At 41.8% G+C, this 22,181-nt stretch overlaps 1 protein-coding gene across 1 annotated transcript in view; it reads right to left on the bottom strand.

Moving 5' to 3' along the window:
• Positions 1–22,181, bottom strand: part of stx18 (syntaxin 18) — a 104,868-nt gene that overhangs the window by 831 nt on the left and 81,856 nt on the right. The window contains 3 exon segments of the mRNA NM_001016709.2: positions 2,283–2,363; positions 17,042–17,111; positions 21,855–21,913. Of these exon segments, the coding sequence (NP_001016709.1) occupies positions 2,283–2,363; positions 17,042–17,111; positions 21,855–21,913 (210 nt within the window).

Below are 22,181 nucleotides of genomic sequence, written 5' to 3'. Positions count from 1 at the left end.
TTACACTTCTGCAATTTACACCATTTTGTAACTTCCTAAAACCACACATGAGGGACAAGAATCACTGGAAAGACAGAATCCCTAGGGGAGGGGATGCCACCCAGTGATACCACCCGCTTAATTCAAGAGCACAGCCTGGGAATGCTTCTTCTCCACCATACTCTTCTGTATGTTTCTCCACTGGCGATTTGCATTTTATCCAGTGGGAGGAAAACAATTTTGCCATGGTAGCCAAGATTTATCACAACCGACAAAATGTCCCATGTGTCACTGCCCTAAATGGTATGGCTTACTGGTGTAAATAATAAAGAACTGATGGGAGTCCGCTGGGATATACCTTGGCACACTGGCATGGAATTGCTATTTGAGGTGTATTCCCATTTGTAGTCATGTTAGAAGGCATTGCCGTGACTGTTGCAGCTGCAACCAATGGAACTATAGAGGGATTAACGGCCCTATCATAAGCAACAGCTATTTTGTATAAAGCAGATAACTTTGTAATTTGGAATTGTACTCAAAGGGCTACAGGCAGAGGCTCTCCCATACCGCTATTAGCGCATGACAGAGATGAATGATTTTTCTGTAATCACCAAAGAGATTGCAGGTATAGAAGCTGTATTTCCCTACCTCTCATTGCTAAAGACAGCTGTCAGGCTTACTGGCTGCTCATCTATCAAACTGCAAAACACTTCATCATTTCTTAACATGAAGTGAAAATGCTCATTTAGGGAGAGGCGTCACGTAGCGGCTGCATATTAGCATTATTTTCAGCCTTTAATGAATTAAGGAAATAATGTTTAAAGGCAAGATTGGATTAGTAATTATGAATCTGGATATCACAGTATATAAATGCATGATACCCTTTTGTACTGGTTTGTAATCCATTAGCACTTCAAGGAAAATCATTATTAGATATAAAATGACTTTCAGTTCATTCAGTAATGACACCTTTATAGGCTGATGCTCTTTCATTCATTTCCCTTAAATGATCAGTGAGGCCTACCGGAATGTCTTATTGTTCACACAAAACCATTTTTCTTTGGGTATTTCATTTCATTCATGAGTGGGAGCCTCCATACTGCTGCTCTCTGCTATAGCATTCACAATAGACTTTAATATTGCATGGACATCTGTCAGTCTGAATGCCAACTAGTGGTGCTGTTGCACTGGTGTCTGCTGATGCTTAGGAGGGATGATCAGAGCATAAAGTATGACCTGTATTCTAAAGGTGGCCACCCATGTCCTTGGCCAAAATATGCTGATCCAATCATCCATTGGGGCTTATAGAGACGCACTGGACTAGGACCATATAAAAGTGCTGATACACTCCTTGTTCAACATGATTTTTAAACCTAATATCTGATCAATTGTGGCCAGATATCTGTCAGACAGGACAATCCGAGGGCCTCCACACAAAGCCAAATAAGTTGCAACTCAGAATGGAGGTTAAGAATCAGCAGCTTTCGTCGGCGTGTGTATGGCCACCTTAACAAAGTGAAAGCAGAGATGATAATGTTACAGAAGAGCCACTGACAACAGGTAAAATGTACCCATACAACTGGTCATTAGGGACACCACCTGTATTGCATGACTCGCTGAAGCTAGAAATTGCTCCTCTTTACTTTAAAACAAGATATTTATACATGTATAAACATATTCTAGGTAAACAAGTGCTTGGCTAAAGGTCTAATGCCTTCTTGTGCTCATGGGACACATTCTTGACTTCTATTAGTCTTATGTCTTTCATGGGTAGACATTGGGTAGATTACTGATTTTCAGATAAGGGATAACGTGATGGACGTATGTACATCAGAATCAGCAGTGCTTATACTGTATTATAAATTCTCTTTGGGAAACCTGCCATCACTATCAATACTCTTAATAGTGTGATCTAAGTTGGCCCACATGCTTTCTATGCATAGTACATTAGAGAAGCAATTATGTTCCTCTCCATAGAGGAATACAGAAATTATATACATGGTTATTTAACAATAATAGCTGTATTTCTGAGAGGCTATTTATGTTCTATAACTTGCGATTGCCTCCTCTTTAGAATGAGTTGCATAGTTATTTCCTTCCAAGAGCTGCATTCATGCTGTATAACCCATAATAGGTTATTCAGAATATTATGAATAGCATTCCTGGACAGGAATTTAAGCAGGGCAAGGTACACCAGGTTAATAATTTGGCCCCATAACATGTGAAAAGAAACATTTTGGCATTCATTTCTCTTTCTGCAATATTTTGTAGTGAGTTCGGCTGAAACTGACAGTAAAACCTACCTCTCGTATATCTTCATTTCCTTCTTTGATATTCTCCGTTGCTCCCACTACTAGTTCGTGAATGTTGTCAATGTCCGTTTCCTACAAAATAAATGGGAATTCAGATGGTCAACTTCACTGCGTAGAAGTACATGGTATTTATTATGCTTTTAAACCTCCAATGGAAACAGCTGTTGACATCACTCAAGCTCTTGCCGAATGTCCACATGTATTCAAAAAATGTCACTGGCTACTAAATTTGCCATTAAAGGCAGCTGGACCTATAAGACACAATTCATATGTATTAATTGGCCTGACTGTCTTCTGTTGAAAATTGACCATAGTGTGTGTATAAATGTGGTAGGGACCTTAGATTGTAAGCTCCACTGGGGCAGGGTCTGATGTGACGAGCCCCAGACTGGGATTCAATGTAGGCCCTGGCATTTCAAATACACAAAGACCCAAAGCAGCCCCCAAAAACCCAATAAATAGTAACTTTTTACCAGAATCCACAGTTACACATCCCAGGTCTGAATGTAACAGATGTTGGCACTATATAAAGGATAATAATACAGACCCCAGCAGCAGCTACATAGAGAATAACAATAAAGGAAAGTAACCCTCCCCTCCAATATCGACATCATGGCTGCCTGATCTGCAGCCTCCATCTGTTGTAGCATCCACAGAGTAACATCGCAAATGTGGTTCAGGCAAGACCTACAATAAGTATTGCTGCATTTGTGATTGTTCATTATTTATACAAAAATATACTGTAGTACTTTTAAATGCCGGGTGTTTTTTTCAACGCAAAACATCATTTTGGGGAATATCTGATATACTGGTATATTAATTGTTCGTTTACAGTGTTATAAGGAAACAGTCCAACCTTCTCACAATTCATCTGCTGTTTGGGGGAATGTGACACTAGTGAGTAGAAACAATAATTAAAAATTCAAATTGACTTTAAAAGAGGCAGAAAAGAAAAAGGGGGAAATATCACCTAACGCACCATTCCTTTCCAGATGCCCTTGCCCTCTCCTTCTGGCACGTACCCCATCTTTTATCAATCTTCTCCTTCCCACCATTCCTTTAGCCTCTTCCCCTCTACCAAGCTTTTTTGCCTCCTACACATTCTTTCCTGATCTCCATTTCCTCTCAATCAGAAACCAATCTCTTTCTCAGAAGGGAAGAAAAACAACAAAGCAATGGGCACTTAATCCTACTATGTATAAAAGTAAATGTGCTATGGATACTACCGGAAAAATTGTTTGATAAAGTGCTTGTTTGCATATTCAGTACCAAAATGCATAGACTTGTCCTCTTGTATACTGGAATTTATCTTTCTTATACATGTCCTTCTCTACTATGCACATTTCTTTAAAAGGAAAGATGTTCTAATTTGGATGAAGTACTATAGTCCCATAATTAAATTATTAATTATTGAGACCTGATTTCAGATTTTCTAAATACACCTGTGTTACTAACATAGACTAAAATTACCCATTAGAGTAAGCAGCAGCAACCAATCGGCAGTAATGATTAATTGCTCTATGGCCTCTGTGGATTCTGTGCTACGCATAGAGCTGTGTAACTAATGACAGGGTTCCCTCTGTGCATAGGCGTGTGATACAGACATAGCCTTGGGCTTTATGAACAAGGAAAGATCAAATGTGCAAACTCCACCCACGCTGAGTATAACATGATGTGTTGGGCTTCAACTTCGCACTTAAGCGAGAGGCACTACTACAGCTGCATGCTAGGAAAGGGAATGCAGATAAATGTCAATACTTTATGCTGATTCAGTAGTCCCAAAGACTACAAGACTGCATTTTAAATAACAGAAGCCTATATAAACCTGTGCTGATATATATGTATAAATGCTGTATTGTCTTATATCCCTTTCCCTGGTTTCTTAAATTGATGGATCTGTCACAGTTTTAGGGTCTCTTCACATTATAAATTTATGAAAAATGTTTTAAATTTATCTTGATTTTGCGGCCTCCATTCCAGCTTCTGTATTAAGACAGCCCCAGGTAAGCAAAATAACATTGGAAGACACTCTCCTATAAAAGCAACAGCAGGGGAGGGTCAGCTTCCGAGACCAAAGTTCCCCCAAGAAATACAACCATGCAAAGGTCCCCTTTTTGCACTTGCATGGATACTAAATTACTAATAAAACACAAGGTTTGTTTTTTGCATGAATCTCACATGGATTTTTTTTTTCTCAGTCTCCTTTCCATGAACATTTAGATCCAGTGTTTTACACAATATACTGACATTAAATAATACAAATACAGGTATGGGTTCTGTTATCCAGAAACCTGGCCTGAAAGCTCTGAATTACTGGAAGTCCATCTCCCATTGACTCCATTATTATCACATTACTCAAATGTTTTAAAATGATTTACCTTTTCTCCATAATAATACAGAGAAATAAAGTCGTTTGTACCTGATCCAAACTATGATATAACCAGGATTTAGTGGAAGCAAATCTATTCTATTGGGTCTTATTAAAGACCCCTTTTATATAAAACCCCAGGTCCCAAGCATTCAGGAATCTAAAAGTGGTTTAGATCAGTAAAAGGCTAAAAAGTGACTGGTACTTCAGTGCACTTGAGGGTGGTTTGCACACAAGTTTATTTGACATTAAATCAGAAATAAATGTGGAAGAAGTACAGATTATTACGCAATTCATTAAATAGCTGATTGTGTGCATACAACTTCTCATCATACTTGCCTTTATGCTCGACAATGTGACTTACCATGTTGTCAGTTACAGACTAAGGTAGTCTCCAAAGACTTTTATAGAATAGCACCTCCTAGTTTTTAAAATGTATTGTGTTATGTTGCTCTCTGCAGATATTATAATGACTGTGGCAAACAATATGGCAGTCCCACTTATAAACCTATATATTTAAATATAGAGAAGCAATGCACTTTTAACAAAATGTATACACACAAATAAATAATGAGTTAATGGTGAGTTTCCTCTAAAAAATGTCCAATGTGGACTGGCAGACTAGGAGCTCTGTTTGGTGGTACACATGGTCTTTATGCCTCCAAAACTTGCCTTCAGATCAGAAACTCAAAAATGAGAATTTGCTTTGAGCCTATTAGGAGCAATGCCAAAGGGGTTTGTTAGCAACATGTTGCTTGCAAGCAGGGTTGCCAGGTTTGTGTTTTTTCCGCCAAATTGGGCTACTAATTTAAAGCCCAGGCGGGTTTTCAAATGAACTAACCCCCCAATGTACAGATTTGGGCTATTTTTTGAAGCCTTGGTGGGTTTGTAGTCTGCAAACGAGCCAAAGTTTTTTCCCTTAGAAAACCTGACATGCCTGCCCCATTGCATGATGGGTAATGTAATTTGTAGCTAACAATCAGCTAGGATTAATATAAAACTACAATACCCAGCATGCAGTTGGACAGTATAGACAGAGGCTCCCATTTCTATTCTATTCAGGCTCAACCTGTCTGCTCTGAGATTGTATCAATACTTTTTACTGTGATGTGGGGGGGCTGCCATTTGTTCCTTTCTGCAGTTGATCCTTAAGGTATAATTCTCAGGATGTCTTGGGGCTTCTGAGAGTTGTAGTTTAATGCATGTTGGGGTTAATGCAGCATTCTGAATCCATTTCTGTAGTGACTTCCCTGCTGGACTGGACACAGAGGGCAGGGAATTATCAGTCATCCCAGTAACTGGAGAGGGGGCACAGGGCTTGGGTAGGAATTATGCTCTTTAAAAAGGCATGCATATCATTTTTTTTTTTTGACATTTTCATTGTGCATATTGGGCTACGTTCGAAGTGGCTTTTGGCTAGTTTTGGGCTGGTTTGGAAAAATATATCTGGCAACCCTGCTTGCGAGCCACTGGTTGGGGATCACTGGTCTATGGTCTTTCAGTGTAATTTACAGTAACTGTAGATACTAAGATTAGAACCTATTGGCCAGATGATTCATAAAGAAATGACATACATTGGTTAGCATTATAATCGGGTGATGTGGCCCAGCTTGGGCCAAAGTCCTAGTGTGCTTTCTCTTCACTCCTTCTCATCAAAAATCACTTTGGAGACTTTGTGAAGTTCTGAGCTTGTCAGACTAATGGCTTGATCCAAGCTAAATAACAGTAGTTATTAGTGTCCTTTATGTAATGCTGCTTCTTTTATGACTGAGGACAAAAATCAAAGCAAAACCGTAAAGGAGAAATCAGCTCCGGGAGCATGAATCACAAACTCTGGCAGTGACAATTTAAGGGCTGGTTGTTTGTGCCAGTACAACATGAAATACTCTCCTGCTGCCACTGTGATCTCAGATAGTGCTAGCACGGCTAATACATAAAGATAGAGCCGTAAAAACATTCTGTAACGTTGAACCTTTGTTCAACTGCAGCCATTTCTCTTTCTTGGCTTGATCATAGAATGCTCCATTGATTCCTAAAAAGCTTGGCCATGTAAGTAAACTAAATATATGAAAGAAAGAAGTAAAATTATTTGTGAATGTGTAGCTAACCATGAGTAACCTTGGTTACGCTACATGCATATATGCAAACATACCCAGATATAAAAAACCGTATAATAAAAGTCCTTTTCAAATTAAACAGGAAACCCAAATTCCTTTTTTTATTAACACATCTTTACCCATTACCCAGCTGTCAATCATACAGTATATTGCCTGCTCTACCTCTTTGCCTAAAGGGGGGGGGGACAATTACCTTCACTTTCCATTCAGCACTCACTTTCCCCCTTCCTCTTCATTATTTAATTGTGTAGCTAATGCATGGGCATTAGGCCCCCATTCTGGCACATAAACAAGATTTTGGGGTGATACAAAGCTTGTCTTAATTACAGTGTCCACAAAGTGGTGCCTGTCTGCTTGCTTGCTGTGATTGTGTAATTCCAAGACTGAAGGAGACTGTGGAGTCCATGAGTGCCTGTCCTTCGACTCCATACCTACTACTTAGTACTGTCCCCAGAGGTGTAAGGGGCACTTTTATCTCAGAATGACCCCCAACTGGCCAAGGAGCTCAGACAGAAGGGGCCTACTACGGATGCACCAAACCCATAAGTATTAGATTTTTCAAATACCAATTTTAAAACAAAAGATTTGGCTGTATAGCAAGCTGAATCCAAACTCTAACTTGCAAATGTAGATCTGAAAAGAAGAAAAACTACATCACTTGAGAACAAAAACATCACAGTCAGTTGTCCAGAGGGCTTTAAAAATCACATTACTTTAAGGGTTCGGATTCAGTTGGACTGAACTGAAATGCTGTAAAAATAGCTGGGATTTGGCCAAATCCTGAACTTCATTTTGAATCCGGTGCATCACTAGCTTCTGCTAAACTGGATCATGGGAGTAAAAAATATATAGGCTACTAACCCAGCACCCCTCTAATCAGTCAGAATACAGCTATCGGCACTTTATAACATGCCTTCTTCATAAATATGGCACAGAAATAAGAATTTCACCAGCCCTAGCCCTCATCTGGAACACCCTAGGTCCCAAACATTCTGGATAATAGATCCCATACCTGTACTGAAAGGAATATTGGGTGCTTGTTTTAGGCCTTTATTGCTAATGATCTCTAGATTTTGTACTGGGCCCTCTCTAGCAGTTGCATTTCAGATGGTGGGTGATTATTACAGTGGAGGAAATAATTATTTGACCCCTCACTGATTTTGTAAGTTTGTCCAAGGACAAAGAAATGAAAAGTCTCAGAACAGTATCATTTCAATGGTAGGTTTATTTTAACAGTGGCAGATAGCACATCAAAAGGAAAATCGAAAAAATAACTTTAAATAAAAGATAGCAACTGATTTGCATTTCATTGAGTGAAATAAGTTTTTGAACCCTCTAACAAAAAAAGACTTAATACTTAGTGGAAAAACCCTTGTTTGCAAGCACAGAGGTCAAATGTTTCTTGTAATTGATGACCAAGTTTGCGCACATTTTAGGAGGAATGTTGGTCCCACTCCTCTTTGCAGATCATCTCTAAATCCCTAAGGTTTCGAGGCTGTCTCTGTGCAACTCTGAGCTTGAGCTCCCTCCATAGGTTTTCTATTGGATTAAGGTCCGGAGACTGACTAGGCCACTCCATGACCTTAATGTGCTTCTTCTTGAGCCACTCCTTTGTTGCCTTTGCTGTATGTTTTGGGTCATTGTCGTGCTGGAACACCCATCCACGACCCATTTTCAGTTTCCTGGCAGAGGGAAGGAGGTTGTCGTTCAGGATTTCACGATACATGGCTCCGTCCATTTTCCCGTTAATGCGAATAAGTTGTCCTGTGCCCTTAGCAGAAAAACACCCCCAAAGCAAAATGTTTCCACCCCATGCTTGACGGTGGGGACGGTGTTTTGGGGGTCATAGGCAGCATTTTTCTTCCTCCAAACACAGCGAGTTGAGTTAATGCCAAAGAGCTCTATTTTGGTCTCATCAGACCACAGCACCTTCTCCCAGTCACTCACAGAATCATTCAGGTGTTCATTGGCAAACTTCAGATGGGCCTGCACATGTGCCTTCTTGAGCAGGGGGACCTTGCGAGCCCTGCAGGATTTTAATCCATTGCGGTGTAATGTGTTTCCAATGGTTTTCTTGGTGACTGTGGTCCCTGCTAATTTGAGGTCATTAACTAACTCCTCCCGTGTAGTTCTAGGATGCTTTTTCACCTTTCTCAGAATCATTGACACCCCACGAGGTGAGATCTTGCGTGGAGCCCCAGAGCGAGGTCGATTGATGGTCATTTTGTGCTCCTTCCATTTTCGAACAATCGCACCAACAGTTGTCACCTTCTCTCCCAGCTTTTTGCCCATTCCAGCCTTGTGCAGGTCTACAATTTTGTCTCTGACATCCTTGGACAGCTCTTTGGTCTTTCCCATGTTGGAGAGTTTGGAGTCTGCTTGATTGATTGATTCTGTGGGCAGGTGTCTTTTATACAGGTGACTAGTTAAGACAGGTGTCCTTAATGAGGTTGACTAATTGAGTAGAAGTGTCTAACCACTCTGTGGGAGCCAGAACTCTTAATGGTTGGTAGGGGTTCAAAAACGTATTTCACTCAATGAAATGCAAATCAGTTGCTATCTTTTATTTAAAGTTATTTTTTCGATTTTCCTTTTGATGTGCTATCTGCCACTGTTAAAATAAACCTACCATTGAAATGATACTGTTCTGAGACTTTTCATTTCTTTGTCATTGGACAAACTTACAAAATCAGTGAGGGGTCAAATAATTATTTCCTCCACTGTAAGTGCTGGGTGGCAGCATTGCTAAAAATGTGGTAGGGGTAGAGCAGGTGATGGATACGTAGGCCATCTAATCTATGAGAAAACACTGGGTACCCATTTCAACCATAAAAGTCACAGGAGCAGTGTATATGTTAGCTTAATAAATTATCATGCGTCCTGGTGAAAACCCCTGTAGGGTCAAAGGAGAATGGCACGTTAATGGCACAGTTATTGGCCATTATGTTTTGGTCCTTGCTATAATTAGCAGCATCAAAATGCTCTGTGTGTCACTGCTCTAATTACTCATTTACAAATGTGAAGTGTTATAGCTTTATAGTAGTTCCACTCGCCATACAAATATTTAAAACATAAAAATATTTCCTTCAATTGCTAGGTTTCCTTTACCCAACGCTGGATTGCTAATTAAAGCACCCAGAGGTGAGGTTTTCTGCGTATCCTGTCCCCAATGCTCCGTATGTGAGCAAAGTTTAGGTGCAGCTGGGCGGGGTGTGCTGCCCCAAAATTTGTGCCGCGCTAGGCCCAGGCCATTGTGGCCTCGCCACTAATTGTAATTTATGTGCAGCTGGGCAGCATACCGTCCCTAAATTTGTGCCGCGCTAGGCCCAGGCCTTTGTGGCCTCGCCACTAATTGTAATTTAGGTGCAGCTGGGCAGCATGCAGTCCCTAAATTTGTGCCGCGCTAGGCCCGGGCCTTTGTGGCCTCGCAACTAATTGTAATTTAGGTGCAGCTGGGCAGCATGCCGTCCCTAAATTTGTGCCATGCTAGGCCAGGGCCTTTGTGCCCTTGCAACTAATTGTAATTTAGGTGCAGCTAGGCAGCATGACGTCCCTAAATTTTTGCCGCGCTAGGCCCGGGCCTTTGTGGCCTCGCAACCAATTGTAATTTAGGTGCAGCTGGGCAGCATGCCGCCCCTAAATTTGTGCCGTGCTAGGCCTGGGCCTTTGTGGCCTCACCACTAATCTGGGCCTGCCATTAGCTACTCTTTTCTCTTGGTGTGATGAAGCAGATTAACCATAGGGGCTTGTGCAAATCACCAGATATACTTTGGTGTCTTATGCAGTGGCGTTCCTAGACCACGCTGGGTCCCCTCTGTTAAATCTTCGGAGTGGCCCAGCGCGCAATGCATGCACTACCTGCCCCTCTGGTTCTGCACCTGCTCCTCTAGTCTCCCTGCCCACCCCTCATGTCCCAACACCCCAACCCTCCCTCACGTCCCCCATCCCCACCCACTAGCTCTCAGGCTGGAGAGCGGTGTGGTGGCAGACCCCCCCTGTCCACCCTCCCTGCGCACGACAGCAGGATCTGCTTCCTTTATAGTTATGCCACTGGTCTTACGCTGTATTTCCACAGATGAAGTCTGGGTCAGAAAGTGAGCACTGCAGCTGAAATTACTGGCTGCTCAGTTTCTACATGCAGTGTCAGTAACGGAATGGCTCTATTGCTCTGAAACTCAGCTTTCATGATTAGCACTACAATAATTGTTGATAACTACATATAAGAACACACAGAGGGCAAATACAGCTGCAGGGGTCTGTTTGCATCTATTTAATAGCCATTTTGTGGATGTGAAATCAAAACGGTTGCAGTAGGACACTGCATGCCATAGGAAACAACACACCTACACACATCAAAGAATACGGTAATATGGAACATTAAATACAGATCTGGCAATTTTTCTTAATAAATCGGGCTATTTATTAGGAGTGTTTCCCCTAACAACCTATAACAGAACTGCAAGCACTTTTCTTTAATGGCTGCATTATTTAAGATGAAAGAAAACAAAACTTTATTTATAGTTTCTCCTCTCAAACTGGTTAGCTCATGTGGTTTCACTTAATAAGGCAAAATCTTATAATTGCCTGGCATTACTTATATTTCCTTTCTTTTCCAAAAACATGCAATTAAGCTACTTTTCCTATATCAATGCGGTTATTAGGCTTTATTAAAGCACATAAAAATCAGAGCGGAAATGCCTGAGGCACAAGAAGAGAGGTTGTATATGAGTCAACTGAAAATACTAATGGGAAAATGTACCCTATAAATAAACTCGTACAGAGTACTCTTCCTTTGGAATCTTATTTATCTGCTGAGAGCTTGTATTATATCACTGAGAGCAGCCCTAGCGATCCTCGGCCGGGAGTAAACCAGTGGCCTTTAGTGGGATAAATAGAATAAAATGCTGAATTACCGCAGCCATCAGACTGCAAGCAGAATGTTAGAAAAACAGGAGACGGCATGAATAAAAATATAGGCAACAAGGTGATTGACCCCCAACAAGCAGAACACATTTAGGGCTATAACCCACTGAGCTACTTGTCGCGGCTACAAAATGCCATAGACAATACCGTGAGCTGTCTCTGCTAAAACACATGTAGAGACAATTATCAATATTGTATATTTTGTAGCGCTACAAGTAGCTCTGTGCTTCATGGCCCTTACAGTTGCAAGGCTGGGAACAGGAAACACAAAATCCAGTCCAGTTGAAAAGTTTTAACATTTAAAAATGTGGAATTCCCATGTAAAGCTAAGACAGAGTACATAATAGTAAATGTGCTCTATAGGTGCTGACTCAGCAGTTGCTGGTGACTGTACTCTATAGATCCTGGGGGTTCCAGACTGGGTCAGACTGGGCCGCTGTCTAAAAACCTGGTGGGCCAGTGTCCCTCCCTGAACGTGTTTAAAGTAAGTTTCACTTATGCACGCTCAGGGGAGGACGTCTGTCGGGCGGCAGGGGCCCCTGCAGGGCGTTAGGTGGGTGCGGTGGGGGCACAGCAAGGACCCCAGTGGGAATTTAGGGGGACGTGGCAGGGGCACCTTGGGGTGAAACCCTGGTTCCGGAGGATTACATAAGTTAGCCACATAAAGCTGTCTGCAGAGACCTTTTGTTTTAGCTTCACGCATCTTTCTGAGCTTCTGCACTGATTTCTCATACTTGTTACTGTTCATGATTGTGTTGGGAAACAAGTCAGATTCCCACTAACATAGCAATCAGACTATTTAGGCTGACTTTGATAGACACTACATAATAATGCCTTAGGCTAATGTCACAATGTGGGGCTTTGGATGCCTACGTGACTCCATAGCACCCTACCTAGGATACCTAGGAAGTCACTAATGGTGTCCCAGGGGGCTCAATACTGCCTGCTGAGGAAATAATCACTAATTGCTGAGGGCCCTTATGCTGGCTCTTTTAGATCAACTGTTTGGAGTAGTTTAAAATTGAGTTCACTATGGCTGAACAAGCTCCAGTTATAGGAAAAGGCAAATGCTTTTTGTGTAGCCTGAGGTCTCGTGCTATTAAAGCAAAGAAGTGACTACAGCCTACAAACCACATTACGCCCCTACAAAATGCTTAGAGGACCCAGGGGCTTTAAATGGCCTTGGAAATTTTTATGTGGATGCAACATGATCACGCATATTCCTTATGTTTGCAGTAATAAGGATTAATTTAGCTGCAGATTAAAGGAGAACTAAAGCCTAAAAAAAGAATATGGGTACAAATGTTTATGTTTTAAACTTACTGCATCAGTACAAAAGTTTAGCAGCCCTATAACAGTAATGATAAGGCCTTCAAGGTTATCCAGTTCCTCATCTTGGATTCTCTTAGGTCATCTTCTGAGTGTCCATGGCATTGGACATGCTCAGTGTGCTCTGGGCTGCTGTTAAAGGAACAGTAACGCCAAAAAATGAAAGTGTATGAAAGTAATTAGAATATAATGTACTGCTGCCCTGCACTGGTACAACTGGAGTGTTTTTCCCAGAAACCTATATAAACAAATGGGGGCAGCCATTCAAAGGAGAAAAGGCACAGGGACATAGCAGATAACAGATAAAACACTATTGTATTCTAGAGAGGTTAACTGTTACCTGCTAGGTAACCTGTGCCTTTTCTCCATTTTTTCAGCTTAAATGGCTGCCCCCATGGCCACACACCAGCTTATTTATATAAACTATATTAGCGTTACTGTAGCAAAAACACAACTTTTACCAGTGCAGGGTAACAGTACATTATATTTTAATTGATTTAAAACTTTCATTTTTTGTGTTACTGTTCCTTTAAAAAACCTACTCTATGGGCCAACTAAAATCAGCAAACCTTAGGTCACATCTGTCATAGCTAATGTATCTATGCTGCCATGCAAATCTGAAGTACTTGTATTGTGAATTTTATAGTGAATAATGTACCCCCTCTCGTAAAATATAAGGATATTATAAGTCACAGAGGAGTTTCAAGACCATATAAAAGCACAAGGGCCTAAGGTCATGGAACTCTGAGGTAACTTCTAATATTTTCATATTTTACAACCGGGGGCACATTATTTATTATAATACAGTTTCAGTGAGTCAGAAAGGACATCACTAAGCACCAATTATAACTGATAACATCACTAACCTCATTTACAAGGATATCATTTACAGGATATTCATGTCTCTTGTGAATGATATATTGCATATTTTCTGTCAGACCCACAAGCTCGGGTCACCACCAAAACAAAGTTATAGATATTTAGTTTATATTAAAAGCATTCCAAGGTTTATTGTTTACACACAATTATACATAAATAGCCTATAAACTTTGGAATGCTTTTAATATAAACTAAATATCTATAACTTTGTTTTGGTGGTGATCTGGAGTTGTGCCAGCCGTTTTTCTGTGAAAATTGCCCAAAGTTTGCTCCCAAAGCTGAAGGTTTGGGGCTTGAGCATCAGGACCCACCATACTAAGGGATAAGCTTTTAACAGAACTGTTCTTTATAAAATCCACAGCTCAGGTAACTGACAGCAGCCAAACCACATGCTGTATATCAGCAGAGAAAATATGGGCAGCTACTGGGGCATCTTTAGAAGCACAGAAGCAAAAAATATAAAGATATAGTATTTCCAGCCTAATTCTTAATTGAGCTTTAGTTCTCATTGAAGCAACACCTTAAAATATAGGAAAAAGGTTACATTCACAAACCAAAGTACTACCTTCAGCGAATGCTAATGATGTGATGCAGTAATGGATGTAGTTGTTCTTTACCAGATCCCAGTTTAAAAGGAAATGAATGCTAAATGCCATCTGCTTGCACATACAACTACATTCCCACTTCTTTTTCTTTATTCTGGTGTCCAGATTGGGGGTACCTGCTATGTCTACAAGCAAAAATAAAGGGGTATTTGTTTCTGTAAAATGGGTTCACCATGCGTAACGTCTACTAAAAAATCATTTAAACCAGTGCTTTCCAACTGGTGCCCCACACCTACCTAGCAGCTACTTGTCATAACTACTAAAATAGACAATGCTGATCTTTTACTGCTCTGCACTGCCTGTGTGTGCAATATTCTGCCTGCCCAATGCTGCTTGTGTGTGCCCTACCCTGCCTGCCCTGTGCTGCCTGTGTGTGCCATACTCTGCCTGCCCTACCCTGCCTGTGTGTGCCATACTCTGCCTGCCCTATGCTGCCCGCGTGTGCCATACTCTGCCTGCCCTATGCTCCCTGCGTGTGCCATACTCTGCCTGCCCTACCCTACCTGTGTGTACCATACTCTGCCTGCCCTATGCTGCCTGTGTGTGCCATACTCTGCCTGCCCTAGGCTGCCTGTGTGTGCCATACTCTGCCTGCCCTATGCTGCCTGTGTGTGCCATACTCTGCCTGCCCTATGCTGCCTGTGTGTGCCATATTCTGCCTGCCCTATGCTGCTTGTGTGTGCCATACCCTGCCTGCCCTATGCTGCTTGTGTGTGCCACACCCTGCCTGCCCTACCCTGTGTGTGCACCATGCTCTGCCCTATGCTGCCTGTGTGTGCCATACTCTGCCTGCCCTATGCTGCCTATGTGTGCCATAATCTGCCTGCCCTATGCCACCTGTGTGTGCAATACTCTGCCTGCCCTATGCTGCCTGTGTGTGCCATACTCTGCCTGCCCTATGCTGCCTGTGTGTGGGCACCATGCTCTGCCCTATGCTGTTTGTGGGAGTTGAACCTGGCAGGGGTCTGTTCTGGGAGTTTGTCAGCATTTGAAAATAGCTGCTTCTGCAATTAATGTGAGTATTATCTTAAAAGCTTGTGTAATAACATGGGTGTAATTTGATATGGGTGTGGTGAAACCTGGCTTTTATGAGAGCCCCTCCAGCACATAGGCCAGAAAATTTCCAGCCCTTGGTACCACAGAAGTTGGACAGCACTGATTTAAATAATAAATAAACCCAATAGTATTGTTTTGCCTCCAATAAGGATTAATTATATCTTAGCTGGGATCAAATACAAGGTACTGTGTTACTATTACTGATAAAAGGGAAATCATTTTTAAAAATTTGAATCATTTGCTTATAATGAAGTTGAGGAAGATGGCCTTTCCATAATTAGGAGATTTCTGGACAATGGGTCCTGCATCTGTAATTGCTGCCAGATAAAGGGGAAATTCTTTTCCAAGTAAGTCCCTCCAGCATTATAGTGCATTTTTGGAAAGCAAGTACCTTGTTAGTCAGCATTTTGGCGCATCTTGCTGGAACAGGAGGTACAGCAGCATAATGTCAGGAGCAGTGCTACCCTCCCTTACTCTTTTGCATAGAATTAATCCAATTGGCTGCCAAACAGACTGGGTAAATATGTGTAAGTAGATTAGGGATTCAGTGTTAAAGAGGTGCCTATATACTGTATGTGTGTGTTTATTAACTGGGCAGCTAGTAACACTGTAATAGTTTAGCACCCATCCTGTTAAATGTGGGAAATAACAGCCTGTTAAGCTATCTCCTTTATACCCTGCTGGTTGGTGTGAGGGCAAGTACTAGTTGTCTGCTGCCTTCCAATTACAGGATCTGTTCTGTAAGAGCTCTCAGTGATCTTATCCCTTTGTGAGAAAGAGCAGCGCCGTAGGTAGAGTAGTACAAGCACACTGCACTCTGTGCAACAGTAACATACTGATGAGTAGTATATTATCCCTTTAATCCCATCTGTAGCCTTCCCCATTCACCTCACCTACATTTTTAAAGTCTTTAAACTAAACTCTGTCACCACAGATGATCTGAAGTGTGGAGTTATTTCATGTTCTGTGCAGCATCACCTCAATATTGGCTACTACAGGCGACTAATCTCCCCGAAATGCATCACGTATGCTTTCCCACCTGGGATTCACTTTATTGCCGTTTGGAAGGCATTTCGGGGGGGTTTTGTCTCCCCCAGTAGCAGAGATTTAACCGCGGGTGACTAATCTCTTCGTCTGCTATTAGCCTTAGAGGAAAAATAAAAACCCGCACTTGAATGGGAATATTATCCTTTATTTATACAGCGCTAACATGTTCCACAGAGATTAAACATCATTCACATCAGTCCCTGCCCCAGTGGATACTAGGGTCAGTTGTATGAGTTAATGTGCCTGTATTTTATTGGGAGTGCAGCAGGAAGCCCACACAAGATGGAAAAGACTGCAGGGCTTGAGTTCTAACCACTGCACCACCAAGCTATGGTTTTTTTTTTTTGTTATTTCCTGGAGAATATCTTTGCACACTCTCCAGTAAATCCTGGCCAATATATAAGTATATAAGAAGCAATCATTTACCTGCTGTAGCACCTTCTCTGTGAAAATCTCCTGAAGTCTGGATATCTCAACCACTTTCCCTTCTATTTGCCTGCAAGGGAAAACATATTTATTTAGCACAAACTTGGGCTTTAATAAGGTAACAGGTAAGCAGTTACTGGTGCGCACTTATCTAAATCAGCAGCTTTAAATCGTGTGGATTTTAAGTTGCCTAAACACAGGCAATATTAGGTATCAACTCGGGTTACTGGCTTTAGGCTTGCCAAGTCCTGCCGCCAAACCAGTGTAGGTGATAAAAACAGCACTGATCAATTAAGCCATGTCAGAGTGTTCGACCTGTAATTAAGGCTTAACTGTAGGTTAGGCAAGAATAAAATAATAATGGTACAGCAACAATCCTATCGTTTATAAGAATGCCAGTATCACTTATTTTTCCGGCTGTGACAAATGTTTCCATTTGCCCGATATTCTTTACTAAGGGAAGTTATAGTACAACGGCAGCTCTGAACTCTAGCACCCTAACTAGATGAACAAATTACAGAAAGATCCCTTATCTGGAAAACCCCAGTCCCTGTACATCTGCCAGATAGCCTTTAAAGCGTTACTGCTTTAGCCCAAGAAATTAGACGCAGGAGTCACTTCCTGTATTGACGTGTGGGGCTGGAAGGAAAGGTTGTATCCTTCCAGAATAACAATATTCTATAACAATTAATATTGAGTTGAAGGTACCCCTAAATTGCATCAGTGCAAAAAATGGCTAATGTTCCAGTAGAGGGACCTCTCCCCTCACTGCCCAGCGTTACACCTGATTCTTTTAACTCTTCACCTCCATCTAAAATTCTAAATCACTGCTGCAATGTTACCTGCATATACGAGGCCTAAACTTTTCATTCACATTTATAAATCATCAATGTTTTTGATGTCTTTAATACAAAAGTGAATAATTGACGGCTCCCGTTAGGGGAAGCCTACATGCATGATAAAGAGCAAGTCAAATATAGCAGTAGTTGAGTGGCGGAAGTATATTAATAGTGATATTGTGGGTGGCAGCTTTGTGTTGTGCAGGATTATATTCCTGTCAAGTTTCTTGCATACGCTGCTGCTGCCATTTATGTACTGATCCCCTGCAGTCATCTGTAACCCTCCAGCCGTGCTTCTCACTAACCATCATGCTTCTTATGGATGCTTAAAGGGTATGTTCTGCCTCTTAGGAAAATGAAAGAACTTGTTCACCTTTGAGTTAACTTTTAGTATGATAGTAAGGAGTAATATTTTGAGACTATTTGCAATTGGTCTTCATTTTTTATTATTTGTAGTTTTTTTATTTTAGTTTTTATTCAGCGGCTCTCCCGTTTGGAGTTTCAGCAGCTGTTTGCTATGATCCAAATTACCTTAGCAGCCAGGGTGTGGTTTGTATAAAAGACTGACTTAACCACCACTTTAAGTACATTTGCTTAAAGATATTTATAATTTATGTCCCCAAAAAAGCTTTGTTGTGTGCACCTCCCACCCTACTTTTCATTAAATGTGTATATTTACTCTCCCTGCCCTACCCTGCTTACGTACGCCATACTCTCCCTGCCCTATGCTGCCTGTGTGTGCCATACTCTGCCTGCCCTATGCTGCCTGTGTGTGCCATACTCTGTCTGCCCTACCTTGCCTGTGTGCCGTACTCTGCCTGCCCTATGTTGCCTGTGTGTGCCGTACTCTGCCTGCCCTATGCTGCCTGTGTGTGCCATACTCTGCCTGCCCTACCTTGCCTGTGTGCCATACCCTGCCCTGCCCTACCTTGCATGTGTGCCATACCCTGCCTGCCCTACCCTGCCTGTGTGTGCCATACTCTGCCTTCCCTATGCTGCCTCTTTGTGTCATACATCCAGGCAACATAGAGCAGGCAATACATACAGGCAACATAGAGCAGGCAATACATAGAGTGACACAATGCTGGCACTGTTCCTACAGTCTGTCTGAGATGTGAACAGCAGAACAATGTTTTACAGTAAGAGTCTGAGGTGTGAGCAATGCAGGGGGTGAACAATGCAGGGATTAAAAGGTGTGAACAGTACAGGGGATTACATGTTTAAACAATACAGGGGTTTACAGCCTGAATCTGAGGTGTAAACCATGCAGGGGGCCAATCTCAGTACTGATACCATTTAAAGTTTACACAAAGGTAAGCAGTCACAGCAGTCAGACAGGTGGGGGGGCCACACATAAGGGGTCCGCGGGCCGCCAGTTGAACAGCAGATTTAGACCATAAATTATCTTAGTTGCCCTCCTCCTGAAAGTATGCATTTTATTAATATCTTTGCCGCCTGTGCCATCTAAAGTGAATGCAATATTCAAGCTAAGGTCTAGCCAGTGACCTATAAAGTGGCAGTATATCCTCCTACTTTCTAATACTAGTACTTTCTATACAGATCAGTATCTGATTTTATCATTGTCCTTGAAGAGCACTTAAGAGATATCAGAGGAAGTGACTGGGCCCTGCGTGAGCATATCAGTGGGTGTTTGTTGGGCTTATAGACAGACAGATTAATGCATGTTAAGTTTACATTATGGCAGCTATGTAACAATGACCTCATATGGACTTATCCCATTATGTAAGTGATCGCCATAGGTACATTCCTAATGAGCATTACATTGAGAATACATTACATGTGCCTTAATGTTTTACTAAAGTGAAGGCTAGAAAAAAGAACTTGCTCCTTATCAGCTCCCATTAGGTTTAAAATTTGCCTAATGAGCAGAAACTCTTGCTTGTTTTCTTCCTGGAACAAGAATGTTAAAACTTTCTTTTAATCTTCATTGAGTTTTGAGTATCTTGAAGCCTTTCCCTACATCTGTTCCTTACAGTGTGCATCCCACGCTGGCTTGTTTCGAGGAGAAAACTGTTTGATTCAGAAAAGTGCACTCCTAACTATTCTCAGAGAAGTAATTGTACCCAGTCTGCAGCAAACCTCCCATACAATGCACATTTGTAATTAAGAGGTGCTGCTGAATACTTGTATTAAGTACCAGGCAGCAATGGAGGAATGTTTCAGTCTTTAAAGAGTAAGCCAAAAGATTTAGTTGGGATATTATTCAATGATATAGCAGGGCAAAGTACAAAGAAAGGGCTCAATAAGAGACCAGAGGGCACCCCAGAGTCCCACGGATACTCCACACTGTCTGCTTTTTCCTCTCACAGAAGGTAAGGACAGGGCTGGCGGGAGCCCGCCTTGGATTTGTTTAATTTGGTGTGAGATGCAAAGTACAGCCATTTCCCCTAGGCAAAAAAGTGCTCAATGCATGTCCACTATGCGCCGTGTGTTGTGCCCAATATGGCCCTTGCCCTTCTTCCTGGAGCATAGTACATGCCCGCAGTGTCAGTAAAGGTAGTCGTACATTGGCAGATTTAAGCTGCCAATTCGGGCCACCTCAAACCAAATCAGCAACTTATCTGCCCGTGTATGGGGCCGGCAGATGGGCATACCTGACTGATATCTGGCCAAAAATCCTGTCAGGATGAGGACCTCATCAGCCATTGTTGTAATCCTAATCATTTGGCCCATCAGCCAGAAACACAACCAACCTTAAGGTAGGCATATGGGGTAGAGAGGTCACCAAACGAGCAGATCTTTTAGTGATGCCCAGCTTTACTGTCTATGCACTTTTTAAGCACTTCCTGTACACTCAGTTAACCCTAGGGTTGCTGACACTATCTGTTGAGCCAAAAGTCCGGGATTAGCAATTGCTAGTATCTCAGAAACAACCCGAAAAGAGAAAATGAATGTAAATTGCAAAAGATCTCAGAGGCGCAATCTGATTAAGTTTGTGCCAATTCATTTTTGGTGGTTTAGATCCCCTTTAAGAGAAATATCACATAGTGGCCACATTGGGCCCAAGTGACAAAAGCAGCCCACATAGACTGAACTGTAAATCATCTGACAAGTCTGCTGTTAGTAGCCTGAAACAAATCACTACATTTATTCAGGCTACTACCCTGATGAAAGCCGACAACTTCTTATCGGGTGATTTACATTTAAGTCAATGGACAGTGCTGCTTCAGGTGCTTTAGGGCAGTGACACATGGGGAGATTAGTCGCCGCGCGACAAATCTTCGTTATTGCGGCCAACTAATTTCCCCACAACGCCATCCCACCTGCGATTTACATTCTAGCCAGTGGGATGGCATTGTGGGGAGATTAGTCACACGTGACAACGCAGCGGTGCCGCGATTTGCCGAAGTTGCCCAAAGTTTCCTCTCAAGGCAACTTAGGCAAATTGCGGCGCCGTGTATGCCATCCCACCAGCGATTTACATTCTTGCCGGTGGGATGGCATTGTGGGGAGATTAGTTGCCCGCAACAACGAAGATTTGTCGCTCAGCAACTAATCTCCCCGTGTGTCACTGCCCTTAGGGCCACTAAGAACCGGACATGCCCTAAGTAGCCCTGTGTGCATTGGCCCTAATGAGGCCTTAGTAGCCCCATTTGTCATTGTCTTAAGATAATTTGCTGCTGTGAGTCTTGTAAAATAATTGCTCAAACTAGGGGTTGGGGGGGGTATAACTGGAATATCTGCCATAAATCAAGAAACTGCTTCAGTTTTCTTTTTTTGCAAAAAGGTCATAAGACAATGTTTTAAGTCATTCTAATTACATTTTCCAAAGCTACTTGACTTAAAGAGAAGCAAATCGTGATTATAATGTTAGGGAGAATAATTACAAAAGCTCAGACTGTGTAACTGCATTCACCCAGGAAGCATATGTAAATGCTAAATTGCACATTATGCCGAGCACTATAGTTAAAAGCTTGCAATTAAGGAGAAAAGGAAGATCGTGGCACGTTTACCTTACTTCGTCGAACAGACTGTTCATTTCGCTGACAAGTCTCTGGTTTTCCTGTTCGAACTGTTTAAGCAGTGAAAAGAAAATTAGTTAGATACATTTTTTTTTTAATGATTTTATTACCTAAGGCAACACTTTTGCTAAATATAACTATACTGTATAATACATATCCAAAAAGCTTGCTGAAAGCACAATTTTTGGATTCAGTCAAAGATAACAGCAAAAAACCCCCCCAATCATATCAAACTAACTTGCCATTAACTGAAGCTACCCCAAGATTAATCCTTGCACAGCAGATAATTAGATTACCAGTGCACAGATAATCCCCCTT

The sequence above is a fragment of the Xenopus tropicalis genome, chromosome 1, assembly GCF_000004195.4.
Source record: "Xenopus tropicalis strain Nigerian chromosome 1, UCB_Xtro_10.0, whole genome shotgun sequence".
Lineage (NCBI taxonomy): Eukaryota > Metazoa > Chordata > Amphibia > Anura > Pipidae > Xenopus > Xenopus tropicalis.
The sequence above is the reverse complement of the archived record's forward strand: the minus strand, read 5'-3'. Positions and strand labels throughout refer to the sequence as shown.